The 17,639-nt window shown below is 46.6% G+C and overlaps 1 protein-coding gene across 12 annotated transcripts in view; it reads right to left on the bottom strand.

The window, feature by feature from the left end:
• Nucleotides 1-17,639, bottom strand: part of ENTPD6 (ectonucleoside triphosphate diphosphohydrolase 6) — a 30,478-nt gene that overhangs the window by 10,036 nt on the left and 2,803 nt on the right. For 4 of the 12 annotated variants that reach the window (XM_017945090.3, XM_031656510.1, XM_031656508.1 and 1 more), the window contains 5 exons: nt 8,485-8,806; nt 6,206-6,282; nt 2,723-2,866; nt 1,168-1,243; nt 405-440 (listed from right to left, as the gene is read on the bottom strand). In XM_017945090.3, coding sequence (XP_017800579.2) covers nt 405-440; nt 1,168-1,243; nt 2,723-2,866; nt 6,206-6,282; nt 8,485-8,776 — 625 coding nt within the window. In that variant the 5' untranslated portion in view covers nt 8,777-8,806. Of the gene's footprint in view, nt 1-404; nt 441-1,167; nt 1,244-2,722; nt 2,867-6,205; nt 6,283-8,484; nt 8,807-10,614; nt 10,820-17,639 lie in introns of those variants that run through there. The other 8 variants (XM_017945099.3, XM_031656512.1, XM_017945098.3 and 5 more) reach the window with 4 other exon arrangements.

Genomic DNA, 17,639 nt, shown 5'->3' with positions numbered 1-17,639 from the left:
TTTCCGTTCCCTGTTCCACCTACAGCAGAGGAATCTAATTAGAAGGTGAATAGCGTTCACATCACATTCAATATTGGAAGATATGACTGGTTTGATTCATTACTTCTCTTAGAAATGAGAGGATGGGGGTCCTGGTGGATGTTCTGCAGGCGACAGGGCAGGGGCTGTGCTGGGAGAAAAATGCCCCAGATCTGCAGAGAAGCACCCCACTCCTAGCATCTACACTTGTGAGTCAGATGGCTGACCCCATCCATCCCCAACACCCTATGGTCAGTCAGCAACATTGCCAAACCCTGAGGGGTTATCTTAAAGAGCAGAAATGAGGCTCCTGCTCTCGAAAGGCCTGGCCGAGCCCTCCGCAGGCGTCTGTGGCGGCTAGCCTCTGTGATGCAGTGCGCACACACCTGTCAGGAAGTTGACGGTGATCCACGCCGAAACGCCTACAAGAGAGTGTCACAGGCATTATTTTAATCACTTGAGATGCTGAGAGCATAATGCACAGGACCGTTAAACGACAATTTTCAGATCTGGGGAGCACGAAGGGATCACTTCTGCACTACACCCAGCCTTTGGATCATCGGCAGAGAGGAGCATTTCTCGTAAATGCATCCAGCAGCTTCCGGCCGACTGTCCGGGAGACAGCAAACTGAATCCTAAAGCACTTCACCAAACGCCGCTTCTCTCCTCCGGTTATTACTGGCCTCCTCTTTTTGGAAGAAGCAGAAAAAGAACACAGTGCTCCCCTTCCTCCTCCATACACACTCATTCTCAAGGTCATATTGAAGACCCATCAGGAGCCAGTGAGGAACCTTAAATGTCTCTTAGAATTAACAATGCAACAACATTCTAAATGTGGCGGCAACTGGAGATTCTCTCCAGATGTTCTTAAAACTAAAAACACGATGTTTTTTAGAAGCTCCATTCGTGCCAGGTTTGGGGTTGGTCAAGATAATCTGTCTCTGACAATGACCCCAAAAAGACCCTTTTGTGACATGTCAATTGTAACTCAGAACAGGGCTGTAACAGCCATGATTCTTCACTTGAGCACCTGACAGGGGAGGAGGCTGCCACACGGGGCGGGGTGGGGGATGGTTAGAAGCAGCAGGATCGCTCCCGCCCACCTCACTGCACAGCCCTACCGTACAGAGGCGCTTCCAGACACTTTACCTTCATCTGTTCCGTTCATGATGGAAACACAGTCATCCCCTACAAGGAAAGGCGATGCTTTAAACACTTCTTTCACCTAAATGTAAAGAGAGACATTAATTCATCCTTTAGAATGAATGAATGAATATATTTATTTATTTAGCTAGCTAGCTAGTCAGTCAAGTGAAGCAGTGTGGGTGGAGAAGAACAAAAAAATCTGTAACTGGTTGTGATCAATTAGTTGCAAATACTACTGCACTCAGATCAGCTTTCTTCATCCTTTAGAATTTATGGTCAAGGGTTTTGCATCATGCTATTGGCAGGCAGTAACGAAACCCCAGGGGCACCTGCCAATGTTCTGCGAGTCTGTTCAGGCCTCTCTAATCCATTGCAAGTTAATCTACCGCCAGGGCTCGCTGAGGCCCATGCTGCCCTGGAGACCCTGTCCTAAGCCAGCTGGGGCTCAGAAGGGCTCTGGGGGCTGCACAGACTGGGGGAAGCTGGGGCACACTGGGCCTGCTGGGCTCTAAACATTGCCCTGCTTTGGGATGTGAGATAAAGGAGCCGGAAGTCCTCCAAGGCAGACAGCAACCTTCACCAGGGCCCTGGCCTCTCGGGGTATTTTCTTGCCCACCTTTCAGCAAAATCTACCCACAGAAGCTTCAGCACCTCTGCACACCCCACCTGCACGCATGCCCCACAATCCAACCCTGTGAGGGACCCTGACAGGCGTGCCCTGTGCCCTCCTCCCACAAGTAAATGGGTGGAGGCAGCACAGAGGGTGAGGAGGACCCAGTGCGGAATGCTGGGCGGCTGGGGACACACTGGCCCTGACGTGCCGGGACTGGGAGAGGCCACAGGGCCTCTTCGACAGTCATGTATGAGCATCAGACCAGGAGCAGGATGAGCAGCTGCCATGGGGAACAAGCAGGCTTCAGCTGCAGCACCGGGGCTCAGCACACACCAACTTCTGACCAGGATCAAGTCCCTTGAAGGCACCATGCACTTTTATTTATTTTTATTTATTTTTTTGAGACAAGGTTTTGTTCTGCTGCCCAGGCTAGAGTGCAGTGGCATAATCACCAGCTCAGTGCAGCTTTGACCTCCTGGGCTCAATCAATCCTCCCACCTCAGCTTCCTAAGTAGCTGGGATGACAGGAATGCGCTACAACGCCCAACTAATTTTTGTGTTTTTGGTAGAGATGGGGTCTTGCTATGTTGGCCAGGCTGGCCTTGAACTCCTGGGCTCAAATGATTTGCCCGCCTTGGCCTCCCAGAGTACTGGGAGTACAGGCATGAGCCACTGCGCCCAGCCCACAGTACACTTCTAAAATCAAGCTGCTTTCCTTCCTGTAAAACACAGATTCACTCTAGAAAACATGAATAACCTTAAATGTCACAAGGAACAAAGTATCATCTGCCCACCACCCCTCCACCTAAAAGTGATGCTGCAAACTTTTCTTTAGAAGCATCTGTGTCCTGCCTGATGGTGTGGCACTGGTGAGACAGCAGGTGTTTTTAGTCATCAGTAGGTCCTGGGGGCTGGCTAATGGCACTGGGGAATGGCCAGGCTCACCTTCTGTAGTAACTTCTGGGCCTTTTCTCCAGGTAACAGGCGTAAGCCAGCTGTGGCCTTGAGGACCAGAGGGGTGGCCTTCCAGAAGTCGAATGGAATGTCCTGTTTCGCAACATCCAGTAGTTCCTGGATTCCCTGAGCGCTCTGTGAACACGGTAAGAGCAAAGCAGGGTTTGTCAAATGCAGCATACAGGGTCACACGTGCTGCTTCCACCCTTCCAGGTTTTTTTGGTTTCTGGAGACAGTCTCACTGTGTTGCCCAGGCTAAAGTGAAGTGGCTTGATCACAGCTCATTTGCAGCCTTGAATTCCTGGGCTCAAGTGATCCTCCTGCCTCAGCCTTCCAAGTAGCTGGGACAAGGGCGGGAGCCACGATGCCCAATTAATTTTTAAAAACTTCTGGCCGGGTGCGGTGGCTCACGCCTATAATCCCAGCACTTTGGGAGGCTGAGGTGGATCACAAAGTCAGGAGATCAAGACCATCTTGGTTAACACAGTGAAACCCCGTTCTCCTAAAAATACAAAAAATTAGCCAGGTGTGGTGGTGGGCGCCTATAGTCCCAGCTACCCAGGAGGCTGAGGCAGGAGAATGGCATGAACCTGGGAGGCAGAGCTTGCAGTGAGCCGAGATGGCGCCACTACACTCCAGCCTGGGCGACACAGCGAGACTCCATCTCAAAAAAAAAAAAAAGAAAAAAGAAAAGAAAAAAAAACTTCTTATAGAGACACTATGTCTCTGTGTTACCCATGTTGGTCTTGAACTCCTGGCCTCAAGCCATTTCCCACCTCAGCCCCGCAAAGTGCTATGATTAGAGGTGTCAGCCACCATCCCTGGCCCTTGCTTTTATAAATTTTTTTTTCCTGATTTTCAAAATCTGCAGGAAACAGTGACGCAAGTGGTACTGGCAGGTGTGTGGGAACACAGGGACCAGGTGAAACACGGCAGGGGGAGGACAGGTCAGGAGAATAAGCCTGCTGTTCTACTGCAGCCTGGTGACCTAAGCCCACACCCAGACCTGTGCCAATCCTCACGGGCAATCTCAGGTGAGCCTCAGCTTCGCTGGACATTGCAAAGGTGTGGCACTAGGCAATTCTGGGGTCCCTCCTGGCACTAAACCCCCATGACACCTACATCGAGGAGTCACTTCACCTGCCAGAGTGCTGGATCCAGAACCCAAGGCTGTATAGGGCCCTATGTCGGTGTGTGCATGAGAGTGAAGGCCTGGAAGGCAGCCGGGTGTTGTAGACAGGTGTGATTCTGTGGGGACACGTGGGCTGCATCTGTCCAAGGGAAAAACACATTCCTCCTATCCAGAAATCCCACTCCAGTAATTCGTCTTGGGAGGCCAAGGTGGGAGGATCACTTGAGCCCAGGAGGTCAAGACCACCCTGGGCAACACAGCAAGACTCCCATCTCTACAAAACATTTAAATATTAGCCGGGCATTGCGGTGTGCACCTATGGTCCCAGTTCCTCGGGAGGCTGAGGTGGGAGGATAATTTGAGCCCAGGAGGCAGAGGTTGCAGTGAGCTGTGATTGTGCCACTGCACTCCAGCCTGGGTGACAGAGAGAGACCTCATCTCGGGAAAAAAAAAAAATAGAGAATTCATCTGAGAGATGCCCCTTGCGTGTGTGGATAATGAAGTATGTGTCAGGTGCAGCCTTTTTCTACTGTCAAGAGAGAAAAATTGGACATTATCTAAATGTCCTTCAGAAGGGGACTGGTTCCATGAGATAAGTGTGCAGCATCCAGGCAATAACATTCAGCCAAAAAAACTAAGGAAGCTCTGCACATGCAGACATAAACGCTGTCCAACTATCCTGCTCAGCAGCAAAGCCAAGGGCCTCGGTATGGACGCCACCATGGGTGTGAGGTAAAAATGGGGAGAACACAGATGCCTCTGTTTACATACACATCAACCAGCCTCAAAGGATGCTAAGAGAGCCAGGACGTGGGCCTCCGAGGCAGCCCGGAGTAGGAGGGACATCTGTGCTGTCACCCTGGAGGGCGTGGACATTTGTCCCACTTGAATGTGTGTCACCTACTCAAACAACTAAGGCCTTAAAAATCCTAGGAGCTTATTCTAAATTTATCTAATTTAATCAGGTTTAACTGTAAGGTCACTCTAGAATCACTAATTTCAGTTTCTTTTTTAACTAAGCTACAGGAAAGCAAGGCTTGAACTACATTGTCCGAGACCATGACACATTTGTGGACACGAGCAATGTACTAGCTCATGACTTAAGAAATGCCTGAACCAAAAGGAAGTTACAACTCTCTCCATAGCCCATTTTGTGGGTGCCTCAGTAGAAAATCAGGCAACCTGCAGTAATGCATCCTGCATTAGTGCATCTGTAAGCTTTAAGGACTTGAGATAGAAGTAGCAATGATACAAGCTTACATAAATCATTATTTGACAATTTTAATTAAATTTCTATTTATTTGGTTTTGCGGATTTTGCATAATACATTGTTTTTGGATGGGGTTGGAGTCTTACTCTGTCCCCCAGGCTGGAGTGCAGCGGCGCAATCTCGGCTCACTGCAACCTCTGCCTCCCATGTTCAAGTGATTCTCCTGCCTCAGCCTCCCGAGTAGCTGGAACCACCACGCCCAGCTCATTTTTGTATTTTTAGTAGAGATGAGGTTTCACCATGTTGGCCAGGTTGGTCTGGAACTCCTGATCTCAGGTAATCCACCTGCCTCGGCCTCCCAAAGTGCTGGGATTATAGGCGTGAGCCACTGTGCCCAGCCCGTAACATGTTTTTAACTTTTTTCTTTACATATAAAGTCTCACTCTGTCACCTGGGGCACAATCGTGGCTCACTGTAGCCTTGACCTCCCAGGCCCAAGTGATCCTCCCACCTCAGTCTCCCAAGTAGCTGGGATGACAGTGTGTACCACCATGCCTAGCCGATTTTTAAATTTTGTAGCAATGGGGTTCTCCCTCTGTTGCCCAGGCTGGTCTTGAACTCCTGGGCTCAAGAGATCCTCTTGCCCCAGCCTCCCAAAGTGCTGGGATTGCATGTGTGACCCACCAGGCCCAGCCAACGTTAATTTTTTATTTCAGTCAATGTGTGCTATCTTCAATCAGAAACCACAACAAAAAATTAAAAATGTATTATGCAAAATTCACAAGACAAAATTAGTGTAAAAATATGAATAAGTAAACTGTCAAATAATGATTTTTGTAAGTTTGTAGGATTTGTGCTTCTGACCTGTACCAAGACCTCAGGACCCCCAGGTTGGAGAACTGAGCACTGGCACAGTGGAGTCAGAGGATGGAGCCCGGTGGGGGTGCGTTCTCCTTTGGGCTCACGTGCTGCACACCTTCTCTCATCTGACCATCCCAAATGGTGTGAAATGCCCAGGCAGCACCGTCAAAGCCCTCTTCCCTTGTGAAGACAGCCTACCACATTCAAAGGAAAAGAACTAGCTTGAACACATTCCGCAGTTGAACAGGGAGACACGGGAGAGGATCCTTACCTTTTCAACATCATCAGCATAGGCAGAAAGACCTGGCTTCAGTGCTTTGAAGGTTTCATGGGTCAAGGTGGGAGTTTCTAAGAGGAAAACATGTTGAAAAGGGTACAACTATGAATACACACACGAGAACACATACAATCACAACTAGCCACACTTTTTAAAGACAGACGCTGACAATACAGACCAATCCCCAAGTGGCAGGGGCCCTTCAGCTATTCCTTGTCTAAATTCTGACTCTTTGCTCATCAGAAAAAGATGAGTCTAATACCTAATGTCTTGGCCAGAACGTTACTTATTATTTTTTAAAAATTATATTTATTATAATTATTTTTTTTTTAAAGAGATGGGCTCTTGCATGTTGCCCAGGCTGGTCTTGAACTTTTGGGCTCAAGCAATCCTCCTATCTCAGCCTTCTGAGTAGCTGGGACTACAGTTGCAAGCTACTGTGCCCTGCATTTTACTTTTTAAGAATCCAACTTTACAGCTGGGCACGGTGGCTCACGCCTGTAATTCCAGCACTTTGGGAGGCTGAGGTGAGCAGATCATGAGGTCAGGAGTTTGAGACCATCCTGGAGAATATGGTGAAACCCCGTCTCTACCAAAAATACAAAAAAATTAGCTGGGTGTGGTGGCGGGTGCCTGTAGTCCCAGCTACTTGGGAGGCTGAGGCAGGAGAATTGCTTGAACACGGGAGGCGGAGGTTGCAGTGAGCCAAGATCACACCACTGCACTCCAGCCTGGGTGACAGAGCAAGACTCCATCTCAAAAATAAATAAATAAATAAAAAATAAAAATCCAACTTAACTGAAGATAATTTACATACAAAACAACTACATCAGTGTTACATTTTAACACAGTTAATTCTTGCTAATTCAATAAACAGAGGAACAGGACAAGTGACTTCAAACTGAAAATAGGAACACCATTTCCTTGATTCTGAAATGAATTTATTACAGGGTTCTCAAGATTAGGTTTTTTCTTCACTTTAAAAAATGCACTGTTTTAAACTATCAGGAGTGGCATGAACTCGTGCATGCAACAAGCAGGAATACTAAATTCAGACACGAAGACTGGACCAGAAAAGATCAGGGACAAAACTTTTTGCAAGGTATTTTCTCTCCAAAGAGAAAACCCTGGGACATGGCTCCAAAAGCATCGCAGGCTGATGTCTATTGCACACTTAGCTTTGAAGAAGCTTTACTTTTTAATTAATTATTAAGTTTTAAAAAGTTCCATTAAAAATTTTTTTTTTGAGATGGAGTTTCATTCTTGTTGTCCAGGCTGGAGTGCAATAGCATGATCTTGGCTCACTGCAACCTCCGCCCACCAGATTCAAGCGATTCTCCTGCCTTAGCCTCCTGCATAGCTGGGATTACAGGCTTTGAAGCCACTTTTAGAGATAAGCATATATGGCATCTAAATATTTCACTACTGTAATAAGTTACAAAATAAATGGAGTCAAAAGTAAATACAATACACCACCCAGCTTTGGAGTCTCCAGCGCCAGCAGAACCGTGCAATGCCAGGATGGTGTCTACCCCACAGGTTCTAGGTCAGCCAAGAAGAGCGTGGGACACCAGGGGACCTGCCTGACAGGGGCTGCAAACTCTCACTGGCTATGGCTAGAGACACATGGAGGGCGAACCTCAGGGTCACAGGCACGAGACGGGTATCAGGGAACCAAAGGAAGAGGGTGGTCGGAGAGCAGAGGAAAGGGTAGCAAGGGGGACCCCTCAAGAGAAGCCGCCCATCCCGGCCTGAGGCCCACCCTAGAAGCACAGCCAACGGGGTCCAGGCTCCAGTTCCCTTCTCCAGCTGAGACCCCTCTCGGCTGTTGCCCCTGGCCATCTTGGCCCACCTGGCAGCTCCTGGTCAAGCCCAGGAGCCTTTGCTATTTATCTGGCTTTCCTGATTTTCTGGCTCCCATGGGCCTGAATCTGGGGATACTTCCTGCCTGAACTCCCCACAAAGCCCCAAGCAGCCACTGGCCTAAATCCTGGTCCTAGCCACCTGACCTGCTGGTGAATGTGGGGAGGGGACGGGCCACCAAACACCCTCAAGGTCTCAGCTGCCCTTCAGCATGATCACCACTCACTAGTGTAAGAATGATCTGGGACTCCCGGGAAATTCAGATTCTTGGACCCCAGCCTACATCGGCGTCAGCATCTCTGGGAAATTGCATTTAGACAAGCTCCCAGGTGAGTCTGCGGCAGGGGACCTGGCCAACACCGTAGCACAGGGGAGAAGATCCCGAGAGCCCTGCCATGAGAGGCGGGTACCTCTGGGGGGCCGGGCGAACTGGAAGACGTGTACTCGGGTGCCAGTGCTTCCTGCATCAAACATGATCCCGTAGAAGACCTCGTGCCCGTCTGCAGCTGTCCCCTGGGGACTGTGGGCCTGCTGACCCCACCGGGTCCCCGGGGCTGCCCTGGTGATGCTGAAGAAGGCCTGGGTGGCGGTGGCCCGGTGCCACTTGATGTAGGCAACATAGATGAACAGGCCCACACACAGCCCCAGGGGGTATGCCACCTTCGCCACCCGCAGGCTCCCGTGGTTGGATATTTTTCTCATCCTTGTCTGCCAAGGACCGTGCTGCGGCTGCTGGTGGGAAGGGGGAGAGGCAGGAAGAGCACGTTAGGGTGCCAAGTTCCAAGGAGAGTCAGACGTCCCCAGGTCCAGGGACAAAATGTTCAACCTGAAACCGCTCCATGTTCCCCACAGGAATCAGAAGCTTCATTTGATCCTCATAATGATTCCAGAAGGTGTGAGCCCATCTCACGGAAGAGGAACTGAGGTTTATAAAGGCAGGACAGCCTGCTCAAGGTCGCACACCTTGCAGGTGCTGACCTGGCGCACAGGCCACAGCTGCTGCCTCCTCTAAGGGAGGGTCCCACCGGCAGCTTGGGACACATGGCGATTTATGTAAAAAAAAGCCACATGTAAATGGTGTTCCCAAACTGTTCATGGGAACAGAAGCACATATCTGATTCAGTCTTTCAATCCTCAGTTATACTTCTATTCAGGCAATTTACTTTTCGAAAGGTTTAAACTCCAGCCCTTGGGCAACTACTGAGAGCCCCAGACAAACCTGAAAAATGTAGCTCGTTTTTCTGGAAGTTTCATAACGAATACCTTTTTCATTCACGTAGCCCATTTCTGCCAAGGAGATAATATTGTCTGTGTACTTCCAAAGCCTACAAAAATTCTACTAGAGTAGCAAAAAATTCACTGGGTACCATTATTTTTGGATCAATACACCCAAAATGAAAGCATTTGTTCAAGTTTCATTGGCTGCTCCAGTGTGAGGCAGCATGTAGGAACCTGAGGCTTCAAAGGACAAGAAGCGTGGGCCGAATCTAGGGCCGCCAACCCTGGGGAACGTCCACCAGCCTGTCCCCCGCTCACTCTCTCAGGCAGTCCTGGTGAGTGGCCACTCCGAGGGGAGCAGGGGTCAGGAGGGTGCCGGGCTGGAAGGGGTACCGGTTCTGCCTGCAGCCACGTATGACAGTGGGCAAGATGCCCCTCGAGGGGGCCAGCCTCATCTGTAAGGTGGGGCTGCTCATGGGAGAGCCCCTCGTGACTTTGGGGATTCAGTGTGCTCAGAACAGGCTGCAGAGAAAGCACGTGCCACACGCGGGCTTTACAGAAGGGCAGCAGGAGGTGACATCTCTGTGAAGCCAAGGACAGCATGGCTGCACTGCTGAGGAGGGGGCAGTGGCAGTCCAAGGGGCAAGTCAGCAGCGACCTGCACTACCTGAGGCTGTTGGGGCACAGCAGAATGGAAGGACAGGGCCAGTGGGGCAGAGCACAGGGAGCAGGCCCTTCCTGGCCCCTCCTTACTGAGGTCCCACCTGTGGCCACAGCTGGCTATCCTCAGGCCCAGAGAGGTAAGGCAAGCACTGCCACAGTGCCCCGTGCCGAGGGAAGAAGCCTCACCAGTGGCCTGGCTACCCACACTGGGGCAGCAGACAGGAAAACCACCCTTCCTTGAGCATCTGCCATGGGCAGGGCTGCAAAAAGGCTCTCCTGGCAGGTGCCAAGGTGCAGCCCCTCCCCAGCCCTATGTTGGGCCTGGGTCCCACCACACTCAGGAGCTTCCTACAGCTCTCAGGATCATGTTGCAGCCTCTGCCTGGGCCTGTTCCTGTCGGCCCCTGCTGCTTCATCGCACTCTTTTGTCCTTGCCCACAGTGCTCTGAGAACAGTGCCGCCTTCTGCCCCTAGAACTCAGCCTCTCCCTGCCTCAGGCCCCTGGCACAGACTGATACCCATTCCCAGAATACTGGTCCACCACCCTGGCACCGTGTTTTCATTCTGAAACCTCCACTGAAATGTCACTGCCACCCCCTTCCCGGATGCCCCCAACCTCCACATGCCCCATCACATACTCTCTGAGCTCCCTTTACCCACCACCAGCTGTGATGAAACCAGTATTAATAGACTTGGTTCCTGTAGGTCTGTGTCTCCCATCTAGGCCATGAGCCCCCAGGGCAGGGACTCAGTTTGTCTTGTGCTGCTGCTGCCCAGCATGGTATCCAAGCCCTTCTTTAGAATGGAAGAAGCTGCTCCTCCACCCCTGCACCTTCTATAACGTCAGCAGACACACAACAGAATCCTGTAGAAAATCCATTAACAGGGAGAGGACACAGCAAGACGGTAAAAGAAGAAGCTCAAAGGCCCTCGTTCCCCCACAGAGAAACATTAAAAACAACTAGAGACTGGTTAAAATATTGTATAGGAGCTCTGCAAAACAGGCAACGATCTACAGCAACCAAGAGAATGCCCAGCCCAGAAGCAGTCACATTCAGGATGTCAGGAACTCTGCGGTGCTTCACTCACTCCTGCCCCATGCCTCCCCAGCACGGCGCCGCCTGATGAAAGCAGCAGCCCGGTTCCCAATTCCTTCCCTTGAACTGGAGGCAGCGGAGCGGACCTTTCTGCAACATCCTAATCTGTCCTGGGCTGCCTGAGGAACAGATCTCTGTTTCACCTGACTCTGAGCTCAGAGCTCAGATGGGAAGTCAGGGAAATGGTTGTGAGCACTGCTAGGCAAAGCTGTAGGGTGACTACAACCCCACGCATACCTGGGGCAAGAATGACAGGTGAGAAATACAGTAGAACATCTCAAGCCCAAAGAGGGACTGGGGGAGACTTTGGGAAAGTAAGATATATATGTACTCAAAGCTTTGTAAAAGTTTAATGGAGCCAACAAGGCAAATAAATTGTGTTCTGGCAGACATTAAGACCTGCTTTCTCTTACCAAAAAAAAAAAAAAAAGGGCACACATTTTATCAAAATTTGACAATTCAGAGTTAAGGGTACTGAGATTAAGCACCACAACACCAACTTAAACAAAACAGCAATGAAAAACTGGTTATTCAACTTGGAAAGAGGAACTAAAACCAAGCCATAAAGGGGAGATTAAATATGTGTTCTTTGATCTCAAAGTCCCTTTAGGAACAGCAGTTCCGGGCACATGTGAGCAACACATCACACCACCAAACCCCAATTCCAGAATCTAAATTTACAATGATAGAGAAACAAAGGTAACTCCGGGCCGGGCGTGGTGGCTCACGCCTGTAATCCCAGCACTTTGGGAGGCCGAGGCAGGCGGATCATGAGGTCAGGAGATCAAGATCATCTTGGCTAACACGGTGATACACTGTCTCTACTAAAAAATACAAAAAACTAGCTGGGTGTGGTGGTGGGCGCCTGTAGTCCTAGCTACTCAGGAGGCTGATGCAGGAGAATGGTGTGAACCCAGGAGGCGAAGCTTGCAGTGAGCCAAGATTAAGCCACTGCGCTCCAGCCTGGGCAACAGAGCAAGACTCCGCCTAAAAAAAAAAAAAAAAAAAAAAAGAAAAACAAAGGTAACTCCAAATACATTTCTTGGTATATTCCAAAGGGAAGCTTGAAGATATTTTTAAATAGTCACGAATATGGGGAAATTGAAAAAAAACATACACACAGGCCCAGGGAAGATGCATCCTCAGAAGAAACCTGAGGAGACTTCAGCCTTCATTCTGAGCTGATCCGTAGGCTTAGACATATCCTGCTATTTGGTGGGGGCCATTCCCAAAACAGAGTTAGTCTGCAAAGACTGGGACATGGAGCTGTTTTTCAAATGCCCAATGTTCAGCAAAAAACTCACAAGGCATACAAAGAAACGGGAAAACACAGCTCACTCAGAGGAAGAAAATGAAGCGGCAGAATCCATCCCTGAAGAAATGCAGGCACTGGATATACTTGACCAAGACTTAAAAATGACTATCTTAAATATGCCTTTTAAAAGAGCTGAAGGAAAACAGATAAAGAATGAAAATAAATCAAGAAAACAACATACGACAACAAAATGAGAAATTATAAAAAGGAATCAAACAGAAATTGTGGAGCTGAAAAATACAAAACTGAACTGAAAACTGTGACCAGAGGAATTTGAGTCGGCACAGGAATCAGCAAACTTGAACACAGCACATTTGAATATATCAAGTCAGAGGAGCAAAAGAATGAGGAAAGTAAGCAGAGCCTCAGGGACTTAGGGGCCTCCCTCACATGCACCATGCACATTATAGAAGTCTAAGAAGGAGAAGAGAGAATGGGGCAGAGAAATTATGTGAAGAAAGAATAGCTAAAAACCTCCCAAATTTGACTAAAGACATGAATATAAACATCCAAGAAGTTCAGTAAACCCCACATAAGATAAACCCAAAGAGACCCACACTAAGACACAATGTAATCAAACTGTGTAAAGACAAAGGCAGAATATTGAAAGCAGCAAAAGAATAGCTCATAATATACAAAGAATCCCCAATAACACTGTTAGCCAATGTCTTAGCAGAAACCTCAGAGGCCAGAGGCACTGCTAAAAAAAAAAAAAAAAAAAAATCCGTCAATGGAGAGTTCTATATTCAGCAAAACTGTCCTTCACAAATGAGGGAGAAATTAAGACACTTCCAGATTAATAAAAGATGTGGGTGCTCACTGCCACTAGATCTGCCCTACAAGACTGCTAAAGGGAGTCCTGGAAGTTAAAACAAAAGGCCACTAGACAGCAGCTAAAAGCTGTAAGAAAATACAAACATCTCCAGCAAAGGCAAATGGAGGGACAAATTTAGAAACCAGTATTAGTGTACAATTGGTCTGCAACACTACTTAATATTTTCTTCAGGATTTAAAAGATATATGCATAAAAATAATTACAGGTTTATGCTAATGGTACATACCCAATACATACAGATGTAATCTGTGACATCAATAACAAAGTGGGGGTAGATGGAATTGTAAAGGAGAGGTTACTGTGAACTGACTGAAATTAAGTTGATATCAATTTAAAATAGATTGCTATAACTTCAGGATGTTATGTATGCAATCCCTATGGTTGTAACCACGATGAAAATATCTATAGCATATACAAAAAAGGAAATGAGAAGGGAATCAAAAACGGAACCTACAGATAATCAACTAAATACAAAAGAAGGTAGTAATGAAGGACAAAAAAGCTATAAAATATATACAAACAACAAAATAGCAAAAACAAGTCTTTTCGTATGAGTAATTACTTTAAATATAAATGGATTAACTCCTCAATCAAGAGACACAGATTGACAGAATAGATTAAAAAACAAGACCTGACTACAGCTGACCCTCAAACAACATGGGTTTGAACTGCACAGGTCTACTTATATCCAGATTTTCTTCCACCCCTGCCACCTCTGAGACAGCAAGATCAACCTTTCCTCTTTCACCTGCTCCTTAGCTTACTCGACATGAAGACAATGAAGATGAAGACCTTTATGATAATCCACTTCCACTTACTAAATAGCAAATACATTTTCTCTTTCTTATGATTTCTTATTATAATAACATTTTCTGTTCACCTGCTTACCTCATAGTAATAATACAGATTATAATTCATATAACATACAAACTATGTGTTAATCAACTATTTATGTTATCAGTAAGGCTTCTTCAACAGTAGGCTACTAGTTTAGGAGGCGAAGGCGAGAGGTTTTTTTTGAGCCCAGGAGTTTGAGACCAGCCTGGGCAGCATAGGGAGAACCTGTCTCTACAAAAAATCAAAAAATTAGCTGGACATGGTGGTGTGCGCCTATAGTCCAGGCTCCTTGGGGAGGCTGAGGTGGGAGAATCACTTGAGCCCCAGAGTTCGAGGCTGCAGTAAGCCATGATTGCACCACTGCATTCGAGACTGAAGTTACACTTGGATTTTCAACTGCAGGTGAGGGGTTGGTATCTCTAACCCATATTGTTCAAGGGTCAGCTGTATATTCTATCTACAAGAAACTCGCTTTAGATCTAAGAGCACATATGGGCTGAAAGTAAAAGAATGGAAAAGAGTCAACACAAGGAGTGACCAAAGGAGAGCAGGGGTTGCTATACCAATATCAGACAAAAGAGACTTTAAGTCAAAAACTGTCACAAGAGACAGAGAAGTACATTATATCACGATAAAATAGTCAATTCACCGGGAATATAAAATGATTGTTAACATACATGCAACAAACATCAAAACCCCTAAATATATAAACCAGACACTGATAAAATTGAAGAGAAATAGACAACTATCAATAATAGTAATATTATTATACTAGCAGACTGAAATGTCTCACTTTGAATAATAGAAAAATGAGACAGAAGATCAACAAAGAAACAGAGGACTCAAACGACACTACAGAGCAAGAGTGTAACAGAACACCCTACATGCAACGCCAGATGGTGGGCTACAAAACATGCCTTAATGCATTTTAAACAATCCAAACCATACAAAGCATCTTTTCCAGTCACAATGGGGTGGCACCAGAAATCAACAGCAGAAGGAAAACTGGATAATTCACAATTATGTGGAAATTCAGCAGAGCACAACCTTAAACAACCAAAGAGTCAAAGAAGAAGTCATAACGAAAATTGGAAAATACCTTGAGATAGGTGAAAACAAAAACACAACCTTCCAAAACTTACGGGATGCAGCAAAAACAGTGCCAATAGGGAAATGTACAGCTGTAAACACTTGCTTTAGAAGAGAAGAAAGGGCTCAAACAAACAACCTAACTGTACACCTTAAATAACTACTGAAAGAACAAACTAAACATAAAGCTAGAAAAAGGAGGAGGAAAAAAGGAGGAGAAAAAAAGTAAAAATTGAGGAGGAAAATAATAAAGATTAGAGGAGGATAGAGAATAGAAAAATAGAGAAAATAAATGAAACTAAAATTTGGTTCTTCAAAAGTCAACGTAACTGTCAAACCTTTAGCTAGACTGACTAGGGAATAAAGAAAGAAGACTCAAATAGCTGTAATCTGGAATGAAAGAGGGGACATTACTACCTATTTTACGGAATAAAAATGATTATAAGAGAGTACTATGAACAACTGTATGCCTACAAACTGGATAACCTAGATGAAATGGACAAATTCCTGAACACAAAATCCACCAAGATAAATAGTAAAGAATTTGGCAATGATTTCTTAGATATGACACCAAAAGCACAGGCAATCAAAGCAAAAATAAACAAGTGGAATTACATTAACTAAATGGCTTCTACCCAGCAAAAGAAACAATCAACAAAATGAAAACAAAACCTACAGAACAGGAGAAAATAGATAAACAGTACGTCTGCTCTGAAAGGGGTTAATAATCAGAATATATAAAGAACTCTTAAAAGTCAACCACAAAAATCTGATTAAAAAATAACAGATAAAAAGCATACAAAAGAGGCTCAACATCATGAGTCATTAGCTAAACGCAAAACTGCAATGACCCATCACATCATATATTAGGATGGCCACTATCAAACAAACAGAAAATAACAAATACTAGTGAAGATGTGGAGAAACTGGAACCCCTGTGCGCTGCTGGTGGGAAAGTCAGATGGTGCAGCTGCCTCGGAAAACAGCACGGAGCTTCCTCCGAAAATCAAAGCCAGAACTACCATATGGTTCAGCAATCCCGCTTCCAAAAGAGTTGAAAGCAGGATCTTAAAGAGCTACACACTTACATTCACTGAAGCATTATTCACAACAGACAAGACAGAAATAATCCAAACATCCATTGACAGATGGATACACAAAATTCAATTTAGAACTGAATGGAATTTTGAATGAAATATTATTCAGTTTTAAAAAGGAAGGAAATTCTGACACATGCTACAACATGGACAAGCCTTAAAGGCATTTCACTAAGTGAAATAAGCCAGTCACAAAAAGACAAATATTGTAGGATTCCACTTACATGAGTTACCTAGAGCTGTCAAATCATACAGACAGAGGGTAGAAGGGCAGGTGCTGAGGGCAGGGGGGTGAGGAGGACTTACTGGGTAAAGAGTTTCAGTTGGGGAACATGAAAAGGTTCTGGAGACAGATGGTGATGGTGGTTGTGAATGCACTTAATGCCACAGAACTGTACGTTTAAAAAGGGTTACGTTGGTAACTTTTGTGTTATGCCTATTTTATCGCAACATTTAAAATCCTTCAATGGCTAGGCCAGGCAGGTAACAGAAGTAAGTTCTGTTGGTATAGGACTTAAGGAACTCTGTGGGGTGAGGGATGGGGATAAAGAGAGCAGGGCCCACCCACTGTGTCAAATACAAAATGTTTTACAGTTCTGATCACACTCACGCCCTACTCTCTCAACGAAGGAGACAGATCATGCCTTACTAAGATTCTTCCTGCTGAAATGTGCTGGCGGAGCTCCTCCCTTGGGCTCCTGGCTGCTCTGCCATTTCCATAGCACATGACATGTACAGTTCTTCTTCCAGGCCCCTCTCAATCTGGTTAGACTCCAGGAGTAGGGACCAGCCCCCATCCCAGAACCTCCAACACCCAACACAAAACCAGAGCCCAGCAGCTGCTCAGCCAGCACTTGTTGAAGGGGGTCCGCTGATGGCTCAGCAGTGTACTGAGGGGGAGAATGGGCAGTAGGAGGAAGATGCAGGCATCACAGATGCCACAGGACTGGGTGATGGCCACGAGCTGAAACAGGTCATCTGGGAAGGGACCGTTTGGCAGGAGGCAGCAGTGATCAGGTTTTCAACATGCTGAGTTTGATATGCCAGTGGGACATCAGTGGGAAACAGGGCAGGCCTTATGAGAAGTGACAGGTTTGGGGCTGGTCCAGAAATAGGATGGACTCTATGAGAGGTGACAGGCTTGGGGCTGGGAATGATGCACATTAAGGCAACGTTAGCTGAGATTGGGAGAAGAGACATGGCACTAGGAATGTCCATTCCAAGGTAGCGCCTCTCATACCACAACAGTCTCCCTTCCTTAGTGGACTGCAACCCAAAGTTTCAGGTTTCTAAGTAATCATCAAATGTTTAATTAAATTACAGTATTTATAGAGAAAGTTCTGAAACAGTCCAGGGATGAATAGTGAGGACAAAAAGCAATAGTAACACCCTACAACTGTGAATATGTTTAATAA

The sequence above is a fragment of the Papio anubis genome, chromosome 16 (genome assembly GCF_008728515.1).
Source record: "Papio anubis isolate 15944 chromosome 16, Panubis1.0, whole genome shotgun sequence".
Classification (NCBI taxonomy): Eukaryota; Metazoa; Chordata; class Mammalia; order Primates; family Cercopithecidae; genus Papio; species Papio anubis.
This window is presented reverse-complemented; position numbering and strand designations above follow the sequence as displayed.